This window comes from Peromyscus californicus, unplaced genomic scaffold (genome assembly GCF_007827085.1).
Source record: "Peromyscus californicus insignis strain IS unplaced genomic scaffold, ASM782708v3 Scaffold_21__1_contigs__length_65335640, whole genome shotgun sequence".
NCBI classification, from domain to species: Eukaryota; Metazoa; Chordata; class Mammalia; order Rodentia; family Cricetidae; genus Peromyscus; species Peromyscus californicus.
In genome coordinates this window covers 3,588,648-3,603,214 of record NW_026294514.1, presented here as the reverse complement: position 1 = coordinate 3,603,214, position 14,567 = coordinate 3,588,648, and the positions used below count along the sequence as shown (strand labels likewise).

Below are 14,567 nucleotides of genomic sequence, written 5' to 3'. Positions count from 1 at the left end.
GGGAAGAAACAGAACTTCTTGGACACAATTAAAACTAACTTGGAAAATTTTAAGTAAAAGCCCACAGGGAAAGGAAAGAGGAAATGGAGAGAGGGAAAGAGGGAGGGAGGGAGGGAGGGAGGGAGCCTGGTAACAATTAAGTAATTCTAATGTGTGCCATTCTAGCACATTTCCCATTTCTTTTTTTTTTTTTTGGTTTTTCGAGACAGGGTTTCTCTGTGTAGCTTTGCGCCTTTCCTGGAACTCGCTTTGGAGACCAGGCTGGCCTCGAACTCACAGAGATCCGCCTGGCTCTGCCTCCCGAGTGCTGGGATTAAAGGCGTGCGCCACCACCGCCCGGCACATTTCCCATTTCTACAGGTTAAATTAACGTAAGGTTTTCAAATGTGCCCCCCTTTATAAAATATCTAAAACAAGTCTAGAAATCATCACAGAATCTCAATGACCCCAACAAGCATCTCTTCGATACTCTTACACAGCAAGAACTGTGAGCAGCCAGCGCCCACATGCCGGTCTCATGAATAAAGTCTCCAGGGAAGGAGCTGCCTCCATGACTTAACCTCTTCCTTCCCTCCCTCCCTCCCTCCCTCCCTCCCTCCCTCCCTCCCTCCCTCCCCTACTAGTTTTCTTTACTGTCTTATCCACATTTATTCATACAGCCTGAGGGACAAGGTTTAAACATTCAGGAATGTATTCAAACAAGTGCATTCGGGTTTTTATTGACTGATCCCCTATCGTGAAGCTCAGAACATCCTCTGCCCTGGACAGAGACAGCTGTGGGGATCGCAGGGAACCGGATGGTTCAAGCTACTTCCCAGTGTGCATCAGCTGCACACAGGGACAGTAAGCACCCACTGTGTTTAAGGAGAAGAACAAACTAATGCTTTAAACTCTAGGCCTTCTTAAAGAAGTCTTCTAGACTCTGAGTTGAGTTGGTCATGCTCCCAGCAGGAGTCAGAGCTACTTTCTCCTCCCAGGTACCAACCATGACTGTTCCACAGACATGATTTTGAAAGATGTGTCCAGAGATGTTGGCCTATTTACATTCTCCTTTGCAACAGAGACAGCTAAGGAAATCTTATATTTCTAAATGCAACTATGTATTTTTTAAAAAGTTGTACTCTTTATAAAAATAAATATTAAAATGAAGAGGTAAATACAAGAGACAACTTCATACCCCATGTACGAAGGATGGGAGATGGTGTATTTTGCAGGTGAACATTATATTCTGGAAACCAGGCAGTTGGAACACAAAGACCATGATTTGTTCAAGCAAAGAGTGCCACTAATTATGCACACTGTCAATGTTTCTTACAAAGTCTGTCCTCCCATCTGAAGCCAAACATTTGGCATTTGGATGTAATGTATTAGATGGGGTTTCATATTTATATACAATGAAAGTGTAACAAATGAAATGGCTCATTTACAGATAAACCCACAGCACTCGTGCATTTTAGAGACCCTGGGATAGAGACAGTACTGCTATAAGTGCGTCCTGGCGATGACATCCTTGTCGGAGAGCCTCTGGCAGGCCCCAGGTATAACGTCATGTTGATAGAAGAGGGTAATATACTCAGCCACAATCATTTTTTAAAGCCACCACGCCAAGACACAGGCTTCAAAGCAACATCAGGAAAAGAAAAATCCCTCAAAATGTGTAAGAAAAACATTTAACATTAGCTATTCTGTTAGAATTCCTAGCCACTCCCCCAGTTACATGACCACACATGCGCTGTCCAGTAGCCAAGCAAGAGGCTTAGTCATCCCAGGGCCTTGTGTCCTACATAATCCGTGCACAGCGTGATCACACAATCTATGTGCATGCATGGCATAGCTACGCAAACCCATACACGCATGTGCAGGGGGAGTCTATAAAAGGCGGGTTCCATCTATCCCTCCTCCCTCTTCCTGCGTGATCTTTCCATAGGCCTAAGCACAACCCTTCTGTTCCCTTCCCCTAAAAAACTCGTATACTGGGTTTTGTTTTACCTTATGGCTTTTCTCACACAGTAATCAGCGCCGCTTAATGAATAACATTGCGCTGCTTAATAAATAACATATTCGCCCTTCTGAACATTTACAAAATTGAGTAACAAATTTCCCTTTAAATACATAATGGTGTTTTTTTCTAGGTAGATATCAAATATGGTAAACTTTAAGAAAAAGTGTTATTCTTAGTCTCTTAAATATTTTTTAACTAAACTTTATTTTTTAAAAACTAATATGGTGGGATTTTTAAAAAACCCACCATATTCACAAATAATCCAGAGTCGTCTTTCATTTCATTCTGAAACCCATTTCCTCTCCTTCCTCAATTACAGGTGCTCCAGAACAGTGGGAAGCTAGAACAGAAGGTAACGACGACCACAGCCAGAATTAATCAGAAAACAGGTTCTACAAACACCGGACACCCTCGCCAGGCTGCCCCCCTCCTGTGCATCGTCAGGCTGCTCCGGCTGGAGCAGCTGTGACACGTGGCTCACTGTAACAACTCACTGCGCGTGGTTCCTTACCAAGGAAGTGGATAGGGCAAGACGTACAATGAAATTGGCTAGCCCTTTGCCTGGGTGAGAGCACTTCAGCTGCACAGGATGTGACATTACCAGCCCGTGCTGCCTCCATGTTCTAGGGAACGTTAATGTTTAATTACGTTTCCCAGTAAACTAACTGCCAGTTTTAATAACTTCCTGTCAGATAAGACTGAAGGAAAAGTTCACATTGCTTAACTTACTTTTGAATGTAATTTAATTTTTTAAGTAATAACACTTATCCCATCCCTCCCCCACCCCCCCTTTTCTGTTCTTTGAGGATTTTGCACAAGGCATTTTGGTCATATTCGCCCCTTCCTCCCTGGTCAGCCCACTCATTCCTTAATGGACAAATTATAAAAATGTTTCAGAAATCAAAGACCGAATTCTCAGTTAAAACAATGTCCGAACTGAACTGTGTGGGGCATCTGGATACATTGTCTCCCTTTGGAAAGTGGGTTTCCTGTTCTACCAGGACGTAGGGCTACAATGTTTTCCTCTGTGAATCGTAATTCAGCTTTACCTTTCTTTATCTATGTTGCACTAATCTGTTTTCCACACTGACATCAGATCACATGCAGCCAGCAAGGCAAACTTATTCACCCTCTGGCACTAACTGTTTGGCGGGCAAACCCATGTGTCATCATCCCAAGGCTTAACGCTCCCATTTCCCTCCATGAAAGGCTTCAGCCAGCTCAGCTGAAAAGTGCTTCCATGGCGACTAGCCCTGGAGTCACTGAGGCAGAACGGGACAATTTAGGAGATATCCTGGACCTTACTGTCTGCTTTTAAAGTGAGACCCATAGTGTTCTAGAAAGTAGGACCTTTATTTCCAGTAGTCATTTTTGACAGAAGAACCAAGGCAAAGTTCTACTTATACGCCGTTATTTTTACCTGGGTGGAAAATATGGAAACACTCATTTTCACTGATATGGATTTCTGAATACTTTGTTCACACTGATTCCTACGTCAGCTTGTGGTGCTCTTAAATTCCTAACTAGCAAGCTTTCTATGTCAACGCTGACATTTCCATGTGTTATAATATTGCTGAGGATCCAAGAAAGTATAGGCATGGGAATAATTTATTGATAGAAAAAATTTTTTTTTACAATTCTGAATTGTAAAATTCAAATTTTAAATAGATAAAATTTTAGATGAAAGTATCTAAAATTATCCGGCCAAATTTTCATTCTAAATGCCTCCAAATGCATCTTTATAAAATAAAAACAAGTTATTAAAATCAAGATGGCTGGAGATTAAACTGAGAAGGGCTAGTCAGGAAAACGGAGAGAACCATTAATTACAATGCACAAACCTTACTTCTCTCAAGGAACTAAGACTGGGAATAGAAGACAGAGCACATTGGTACAAAGTGACACACCCACAATCCTAGCAACTGGGAGAAAGAGGCAGGTAGAACTCTGCAAATTAAGGCCAGCCGGGGATAAAACTCGGGTCACCAGTTCCCGGCAGTGAGCAGCTGAGTCATCTTGCCAGTCTGTTGTTTAAATCCATTCATCCACCCTGCACCTATTAAAGGGGTCTTCCGTATAAACGTCTTACTTAAAAAATTGTACATATCCCTGTCCTCTTAAGAGGATTTCTGGTTTTCTGAGTTAATTATGCTTAATTTAAAAAAAGCATCTATTTCGTGGAGAAGAAAATGAACTCAATGATTTTATATGGCTGTTGATGGTCAGTTCTGCGTGTCAACTTTACACAGTGCAGAATCCTCTGGGAAGGGAGAGCCAATAAGGGATTGTCCTATATTGGGTTGCCCTGTGTGGGAGGGCCTTGTCTACTGTGGGTGGTGCCATTCCCTAGGCAGGGGATTCTGAACTGTTTTAAGAGGAAAGCAAGTGACCAGCAGCGGTGGCACACGCCTTTAATCCCAGCACTTGGGAGGCAGAGCCAGGCGGATCTCTGTGAGTTCGAGGCCAGTCTGGGCTACCGAGTGAGTTCCAGGACAGGCGCAAAAGCTACACAGAGAAACCCTGTCTCGAAAAACCAGAGAGAGAGAGAGAGGAGAGAGAAGAGAGAGAGATGAGAGAGAGATGAGAGAGGAGAGAGAGAGAGAGAGAGAGAGATAAAGAGAGAGAGAAAGCCGAGCAGCAGCGCTCTGCTCTCGACCGTGGATGTAATTGTGACCCAAATAAGTCTTTTCTCTATTAGGTTGCTTTTGTCAGGATATTTTATCAGAGAGCAGCAGAAAGAGAAGCTAAGGCAGAGGCCACTCAACGATTTGCTGTGGACAGACCTTACTGGACTTGCTTGTGGCAGAAACGTCTGTGTGAAGAGCGCACCGACGGTGTTAGCTCCAGGAGTGCTCGGCAGCTTCGGTTCACACTGACCACTGTCTACAGGGCATTTGGGCTCAACCTTGACCACACACTGGGCGTCACCAGGGAGCTGTGGAAACACTACTGCCAGGTCCCAGGCTGGTGATTCTGATATGATTGCTAGCACGATCCGGACACAGGAGTTCCTGAAAGCTCCCAGGTGGTTCCACTGTGTCGCTAAGTTCGAGATGTACTACTGAAGTAGAGCATTGCTCAGAAGAAGAGCATTTAGAAATATAATGCGCACATCTCCATAACCAGAGTCTTGAGCTGTCACAGTGCTGAAAAGGCAATGCTGTGACTTGTGGTCGGAAGACAAGTCCAGCAAGGTGTGGAGAAAAACCTGAAATAAGGAATTGGTGGAAGATACTTCCTCCAGGACCAAGTTTAAGGATTAGGTGCACAGAGCAAGCATACCCTAAAAAAGCAGTGCAGTCTGGTTTCCTGACTTCCTAAAAGGGTGTGTTCATCTTCAGCAGTAACAGACCTTCAAGACCTTATTAAGCTGGACAGTAAATTCCAAGAAGACAGGGAAATCTCTGCCTCTAGTACATGGCTCACATCGGGCAGTCAATAAATAAATGACGGTTGTCTTAAATGGCTTGTGAGGTACACTCTGTTTCCCTTGAGAGTTGTTAGGACCTGCTTTCTAAAGCTAATTACATCTTAGGACATCCTAGAGGACAAAGCGAACTGGACATCTCAACATAACCCCATTATCCTATCAAAACAGTTTCAACTGGGTGTGCCTGTAATCCCATCATGTGGGAGGCAGAAGCAGGAGGATTGCCATGAGCTCAAGTCTATTGCCAACCTGGTCTACGTAGTAAATTTCAGGCCAACCAACGGCTGTGTATGGCATGGCACAAAGAGCATGTCTACTGGCTTATGAGCAATAAACTGTTCTCTGCAAAATTAATGTAAAACCACTACCTTCAATTTTAGGAGCATCATTAACTTTATCTTTTTCTCCTACTTTTCTAGTAAAATCTATGTTTAACACCCAGCCAATTCACAAAACTATTTATATTTAGATCAGGACTATACCAGCTAAGAGATCTTGTGTCATGTTGTCGTCATCCTCTGCCCCCCCCCCCAATGGTAAAGAATGGCTTTGACACCTGCCTATTTAGTGAAGGTAATCTGAGACTTCACTAAGGAAAATTAATTTAAGTACAGTGATTGCTGAATACACACAAGAATTCTCCCAAAGCACAAACAAGAATGAAAGTTCTTCTCTTTCATCAAGAGACCTGCAGCTTCCTTAATAGATTTAGCCTAAGAGGCACCAGCAACCAGGAACTGTGCTAACGGCTGAGATTCCAGATAAGGGCAGGGCCAGCACGCACACCTCCATCTAGGAAGGGTCCCCAGAATGTCCAGAAACTGGGAATGACGGTAAGATCAGGGAAATGGGGGAACTGGAGGCTCGTTAACAGCATTTAGGTTTTTTCCACATTTCCAAATATTGGGAAACACGTGAGTTTGGGGAGGAAAGTAAGGAACTGGCCTTGGTCTTAATGCTAAGTAAGAAAGAAGAGCAATAAAGAAAATATCAAGTACCTGGCCTGACCTTCAGGGCTTTACTTTCTCGTCTGTGAAATGGGAACAACAGTTTTTCGTGAAGCTGGTTAGAAGATTAAATCTGGTAACATTCATGGCAGTTACATCAGTGTTAGTCCTTCGTAAGTTCTTACAAACAACCGTTAGGGATCAACTGAGGAAGAATATACTACTGTAGACAAGACCCACTATTAGAATCTGACGACTGTCTGGGTTAGTACACAGGAATGTTTGTGTGACTTCCCTGTGACCCTACAATCTTAATTTTTTGGAGTGTATACATTCTTTGGGAGGTCATTGTAGGCAGAGCTTGGTTAATTAACATTCACAAATCATTACTGTGGTGAGAATTAAGGAAAGAGATGGCGAATAAAACTCATTTCCTTAAACCAAACTAGAACATGACTCCAAACTGCTTCTGAAACTCAAATGTAGGAAATTCTATATAAATGTATAATGTTCATCACGTAATTCAGGGGCAAGCAAGCTCCTTCTGAACTTCTGCAGATACCACCTGAACTTCCGCCTGCGGCATTTACTGCTGTAAGATCACAGCGGGCCGTGGCCTGGATGAGACCGAAGGAGGCATCTAATCCCAGCTCTGACCCCAGAGACACAGGAGAAGTAGCCAGCTCTATTTAGGCCATGGAAGCGGTTGGCTTCCCCATTCCTGCATTTTTTATGCTTCATTTTTTCAAACAACCATACAAATGGCTGGACAGCCACAGACACCAGTGCCCATGTAACATGGCAGACACACTGTCGAGTAAAAATTTCAAAATTGACTTTGATGAAGTCTCCAAAATGGTGGCTCAGCACTTACACACACACATACACACACACCCACGTGAATGCATGTTCACACACACACACACACACATACACCTGTGACTATACTTAAACAGAGCTTACTTGGAGATTCAAAGTATAGTTATTATATAGTCATATATAAATAAAATTACAGTTATTTACATATTGCCCATATAATGTGACTTCATTCTAAATAGTCTACTTTAATAATGGTAGTACTAATTTTAAAAAAAAAATCTTACCTCAAATATTTCAAAGCCATAAATGTCCAGAACACCCATGACCTTCTTCCTCACTTTGGTTTGTGGCCTTAAAAAATATTTCATATTAATAAGTTAATGCAGGCATAATAGAACCCTTGTGAGCAGCCAAGAAGTACAGATCTGCACATCTGCTTTGAACTAGAACAATGACTCAGTTGTTCTGATAAAACTTAGGTAAGGGTACTGGTGTGGAATCCTTCAGAAACTTAGCAATAACAATGTAGTCACCAAAGGCCCCAGCGGGGCTTCCTTCCTAAGCAGACAGTCACTGACTCTGACCAAGCAAAGCTTTCACAGTACCTAAAAGAAAAAGTGATCTTTTCAGTGAAGTGCATGTAACTACTCAGAATGCTCGCTAGCTGTTCTCAGAAGACCATCAGACTAGTCTGGTCACCAGTGAGACCCGAGAAGACTATCAGACTAGTCTTGTCACCAGGGAGGCCTGAGAAGACCATCATACTAGTCTGGTCACCAAGGAGGCCTGAGAAGACCATCAGACTAGTCTGGTTATCAGGGAGCGCCTGAGAAGACCATCAGACCAGTTTGGTCACCAGGGAGGCCTGAGAAGACCATCAGACTAGTGTGGTCACCAGGGAGGCCTGAGAAGACCATCAGACTAGTCTGGTTACCAGGGAGGCCTGAGAAGACTATCAGACCAGTTTGGTCACCCAGGGAGGCCTGAGAAGACTATCAGACTAGTCTGGTCACCAGGGAGGCCCAGAGATCTTGGCAAAGCAGGAGAAACAAAACCTTGGCAAATTCCAACTCATGCAAGATTGATCCACCTTAAGGAGTCACCTTTGAAGGTGGCAATCAACTGTTTGATTGCAGAACTAAGCTTCAACGTTTACACTGTTTATTAATGTTTTACCATTTATTTATTACAAAGGGTGTCTTACAGAGATTCAGTACCTTAATGCTTTCATTGATGCGATTCACCAACCATGAGAACAGCCTGCTGTAGAGGTTTTTAGCCAGGGGCATCGCGGGCATAATAAGCCTATTAAGAAGAAAAAGAACAATTTTAACACTAACAACTACCACAATGTTTAATTTCTAAAAAATAACGAAAATGCTTTAAAAATACCTAGGCTATTTCAAATTTCTCTTCGGGGCAATTGTTATGATACACTGGACGAGGAGTCAAACCTTAAGGGAATCGGGCCAACTTTTCGCCAGGCCTACATTTCTACACCCCAAGAAATTAATTCCAAACACGACGGAAGTTTTTCCCACTGTTACAGAACAATGAAAAAGCAGGCATGCATACCAAGAATAGGAAAGCAGACACTCATGAGAGAGATGTATTACACCGCTTATTACAGAAGAATTACTGTGGAATTAAGTAACTAAACACTGCTATGTGAAAGGAACTGAATAAGCTGTAGCCTTAACACAGTAACCACCCGCGCTCACACACATAAAGGGAAGGAAACAAAATAGCTCAGAATAAAGCAATCAATAAACCTAGTTTCTCTTCAGTTACAAACCCAATTCTTCAATTGAAGCCATAAAAAGAAGAAGTATAGGGCCAGGCGGGTGGTGGCTCACGCCTTTAAATCCCAGCACTCGGGAGGCAGAGGCAGGTGGATCTTTGTGAGTTCGAGGCCAGCCTGAGGCTACAGAGTGAGATCCAGAATAGCCAGGGCTACACAGAGAAACCTTGTCTTGAAAAACCAAAGAAAGAAAAAAAAAAAAGAAAGAAAGAAAGAAAGAGGAAGCATAATTGATAAAATAATTAGGATATTTCAGAAGATTAAAAGAAGAGAAGGATGCCTTAAGAAGCGCCCTGGAGAGATATAAAATTCCTAACTAGGGCCAGTGAGATGGCCACCAGGCCCAACAGCCCGTGTTTAATCCCCCGATCCACGTGGGGGACAAGAGGCGAGCTGAGCTCTAGCCTCTGGCCACATCTTCAGCGCTGCTACACTCTTTTCCCCTCCCTACCCCGTATCAATAAGTTCAAAAATTCCTGAACTACAAGTAGGAATGTAACGTTCAGAATGTCTATCAGTTTAAAATTTGAGTTTTTCCGCCGGGCAGTGGTGGTGCACGCCTATAATCCCAGCACTCGGGAGGCAGAGCCGGGGGATCTCTGTGAGTTCGAGGCCAGCCTGGTCTTCAGAGTGAGATCCAGGACAGGCACCAAAACCTACACAGAGAAACCCTGTCTCAAAAAACCGACAGATAGATAGATAGATAGATAGACAGACAGACAGATAGATATCTAGATACATAGATAAAATTTGAGTTTTTCATTCAACTTTGAATATTTCTTCTACAATGAGCTTTTGTAAGTTTATGAAGGTGAAGTAGTTTTTATGTGCTTATTCATATATTTTAAAGCTATTCACAGTGATAAGACACATACAAGCAGAAGATACACATACATACATACACACACACACACACACACACACACCACACACACACTCACGCACGCTGCGCGCGTGCGCGCGCATGCACACGCAACCTATCTTAATGATCCAGAATCCAAAGGCTGGAAGGAGAATGCCAACTTTGAAGAAAGAACCTAATGCCCTTGAATACGTGGGTCTGGGTGTACACCCATGTACTAATGACAGGTTTAAGCCAGCCTGGTTGTCAGCAGCCCAAGAAGAACTGTCCTTGGGAGGGGAAAGATGTTCTTATAAAACACCTGCTACTTGTACGTACCCTACAGCTTCTGTCATGAGTCAAGCATTATCGTTAAAATAAATCAGTACATTTTTACTTTATAAAGAGCATAGCTTGTTAGGCTGTGGAATATTTGTTGCTTTTTTTTTTTTTATAGCAAGTGTAGCAATATTCACACTCACATGCTTGGTGAGAAGAGAGTACCTCCCTCCCTCCACTCCACTTCCCAGTCAATACTAAACCCCTTTCCTGAGGGTCTCAGAGAGCACAGGAATCAGGAGTAGGGAATAAACCTAAAAAATCTGTGAGAAACTGGAGAGAGAGGGAAGGAAGGCAGGAAGAAGAAATGAGAAAGGAAGGGGAAGGGAGAAGGGGGAGAAGACAGGGGGGAAGAGGAGGGAAGGGGGAAGGGGAAGGGAAGGAGAGGAAAGGGGAGGGGAGGGAGGGAAAAAGGAGAGACCCTATGGTCATAGTGAGATCCCACAGCAGAAATCCTTGTCACGAAAACACAGTTTGCAGCCAAAAGAGAGTTTAGCCGCCCATCTCCCTGTGTAACACCCTTTCCGTGGGTTTTCTCTCTCCTAAAATACGTGATTCGAGTGCCCTGGAAGCATGGGGGGTCCGTACACGGTCACATTAGGATGTCCCAGGTATCCATTTCTACGACCAGCTACAGTCATTTCTTAATCCTTTCTTTCCCATCTTAAAGTCACCCAGCTGCCTGCCCTCTGACCTGACAGAGCAGTACCCTGTGATCTGCAGCGGAACTGGGTGACAACATGTTCCAATATGCTGTTTTAAAGCTCTCAAGGTAAAGTCACAGCCAGTGTTTCTCCTCTTTGCAGCTTCCAAACAAACGCTCTGTTTCAGAAGTTGCAAACTGAAATGCTTTTAGACTGTGACAGAAATGAACAGGAAGCGGGGGGGGGGGTGGGGGGGGGGGTGGGGGGGGGGGGTGTCTGCAGGGCTGGAAGATGGATTCTAGGTTAAAAGCACGCAAACTCTAAATTTAAAAGCAATTAAAATAAAAGCCAAACTATCCAGTGCTCAAATAAAATCTGCTTATGAAGCTGTAACTGGCGCCGTGGACTGCTATTCTGACACCCCAGACTTCTGGAACTGAACCAAACCATGTGCTCTCTATACTATTGACCTAGAAAGCAGAGCGAGTAGAAACGTTGGTTCCCGCTGAAGGATCACTACTGTGGCATATGGAAATGAGGGGAAACACCGAGGCTGATGATTCACCACCTCAGACCCCGAGCACACTGTGAAAATGTTACGCTTTTCTGCAGCCGCCTGATGCTCACGGAGGAAAACCCCTGTGGAATCTACTCCTGAGATGGCTCATGTCAAGCATGGCCTGGGATGGGAAGTGCTCACTAGGCAAGGTGGGACACAGATGGGGGCCTGCAGCAGAGCAGAGATCACATAAACGTAAAGACCCAATCAGAGGGAAGAGCCAGAGTACAGAGAAAGAAGAGGTCAAGAAACGAGAGTTAGGAGCCTGTTTAATCAGGGAAATCTCTTTGGGTAGAGTGCAGTCACGTGAAACCCACAGACGGGCAGAAGGCACGAGCAATGGCATATGGATGATGGGCAACCAAGAGGAAAGACACCAAGTAAAAATAAATCCTGATGCAGCTAACTGGGTAAATCATGCAGGGAGGGTCAGATGACAGAGGGCCCTCGAGGCTAAGGAGAGAATTATCTGGCAGACCCTGGACAACAGACTCTGCCTTCTTCCATCATCTGTCTTAGTCTTCATGTCTGTAGAAAGGTCTAAATGCTTTGGGAGAAAACGAAGCAGGAGGGCAATAAAGATGCTCCTGGAACCCAAGGCTGAAGCTGTGAGCAAAGGCTAACAAATGGACTCCCTCCAACAGAAACCTACCAGACGCCCCAGCAACACTGAAGAGCAGCTGTCCCCAGCTGAGCTGCCCAGATCCCAAGGGCTCGCGCCAAATCTTTCATGACAAAGGGTTAAAGGACTCGGGGGAGTGTTGCCTAATGATAAGAGGTCACGCAACCAACCTTACCAACAAGAGCAACTGGGTCTGCTTTCTGTAGAGGACGAATAAAAAGCAAGAGGAAAGCACCACGAAAGCGGGTCCCAAAGCCACATATTTCCACGGCCTCTGAAACACAGGCTTTTTCATGGCTTCGCTTCATACAGGACAACTCCTCTGGCTGTTGCCCAAATTTGATAGCTCTCAAATGTGACATTGCAGCTGTGCACCTCTGCTTGTATCAGAACCCACCCCTCGGGAGACATGGCTCAATGAATGAATGAATGAATGAGCCAGCCAGCCAGCCTTGTATCAGACAAACCACAGAACCCACCCCTCGGGAGATATAGCCAAACAAACAAACAAACAAGCCACCCAGGTAACTATGATGAGTGTCCAGGTCTGAGACGCCACTGCACACATTCTCCGGGCCCAACTTGACCCTCTCAGCCATGCTGTGAATCCTGACTAAAGCTGGAGCCACGGCTGGCTGACCACGGTCCTCACATGGGCTCCAAACCTGCGTTCTTTTTGTCCATTCTTTCTCATCTAAACCCTATCTCTCCACAAAGCTCTGCTTAGTCTCAATGTCTCCAGTCAGGGTCAGCTGGGGCTTGTGCTCCACACGCTTCTGCATCTTCCCCATGAAGTCAGTAGCTCACTCTCTGACTGAGGAGTCAGCTGACCCCGAGAGATCTGGAGGCAGAGACAACCATTTACAGGAAAGAGTAGCCAGGTTCCAGTCAGGGCAGCTACAATCCAAATCTCCATACGGCAAAGCATTTCCACAGCCACAGAAATACAAAGAAAGTAGCAGGAAAGGAACAGAAGGTCTGGATGAGCTCTGCCCTGCGGTCTTACAGTGGCTGGTGGCTGGTTGGAAGGAGGCTGAGCCCAGAGGATACAGGCGAGTACAGGAAGCAGACCTGAGTGAGAAGTCCTGAATTAGCCATTTAATTCCAGCCCAGAGCAGCACGGACTGATAGAAAAATGTCAAACTCACAGAACAAACGGTTCACCCCACAAGGGCCTCCAGATGCCTCCTGAGTGTGCTTACACCATACACACATCTGCAGAAGCAGCTCAGATTTGTGTCTCAGGAAGACTTCAGTGGCACAGTGGGAGTACATCGTGGAAGAAAGAGAGTCCAGTTTGACCATCTGGGCTTCTCCTGTCTACCGAGTCTCTTCTCCTACAACACCGAATCAACCATCCTTCATTCCTCTTACACTGCATTAAAACGCCGGCAATGCTGTAGCCTGGGCTTTCAAAGCAGGTGCAGAAAGGTCGCAGGCGCTGGCTCCAGTGCAACCATCTGGCTCTGGATTAGTGAGTGCCCTACCCTTCTTTTAGTGACTGTCCTTCTTTTCTCTGTCTCACCTGGGCTCTGCTCTTCACATCCGGCCAGAAGGAGCCTGTGAAACATGAGGCAGATCATCCCCATCTCTGCAGGACGCTCTGTACGGCCCCCAGCCCACTTCCAGTCTGAACGACCTCCCTTCCGGCCCCTGTGGACATCCATCTTTCTTACTGTCTTCTACTCCTTCTCTGTCATGGCACTGAGCGACTGTTGCTTGCTGGATTATTTACTGCACCCACTGACTACTCTCCAACACCCCCCCACCTTCATCTTCAGCTCGCTAAGGATGGGCACCCTTATCTGTTTAATCTTCCTTAGTGTTTCAATGCCTAGAATAACAGTATGCGGAATGCAGCCTGACCACAAGGTAAACTGTCTGCAAAGTACCATTTCACATAAAAATTTCACCACTGGAGAAAAACGTTTCTTCGGCATGTTGCGGTTCACCCACCTGAGCCACATTCAGCGTGGTCGAAACTTTCTCCTGCTTGGCTTCAACTGTTCGGAAACTGAACGCTCTTTCCAGGACCAGCTGGTCAATGCTGGTCAATTCACAAATTTCTTTCAACTCTGTTGGGGAGCAGAGGAAGAAAGGCACGAACAGTGAGCTACTCCTGATCACTATCAAGTCCTCGGCTGTTCTTTCTACACCACACTGAGTACGGATACACGCATGAGTTAGAGAAGCGGGAAAACCTCACGGCAATGGCATTTCGGTTTAGTTTCACCGCTGAGTTTTTTTCAGACCAATGAGAAGCCCCAGGTCTGCTTTCTAGATGAGAAACTGGGCAGCAGTTCAGAGCCAGCTCCCTAAGCCGAGCTGCTCCCCCATGACTTACCATTTTTATCTTTGATTTTGCTTTCATCCAGACCATTCACTCGTGATTCGGGCTTGAACTCGATGTTCCCCAGTTTCAAAACGGCTGCTACCACCTCCAGGACAGCCTCGGCTTCATGATCCATAAAGCCCACGATCTGCATGGCGTTCTGGGGGAGAGGAGAAGCACCTGTTTTCTTTCTACGGTTCTGTACCTGTTCTTGTTTGGTTGTTGCTGTTT

At 45.1% G+C, this 14,567-nt stretch overlaps 1 protein-coding gene across 1 annotated transcript in view; it reads right to left on the bottom strand.

Moving 5' to 3' along the window:
• Window positions 1-14,567, bottom strand: part of Myo1b (myosin IB) — a 177,400-nt gene that overhangs the window by 39,779 nt on the left and 123,054 nt on the right. The window contains 5 exon segments of the mRNA XM_052749431.1: window positions 7,483-7,547; window positions 8,415-8,481; window positions 8,483-8,503; window positions 13,961-14,079; window positions 14,349-14,496. Coding sequence (XP_052605391.1) covers window positions 7,483-7,547; window positions 8,415-8,481; window positions 8,483-8,503; window positions 13,961-14,079; window positions 14,349-14,496 — 420 coding nt within the window.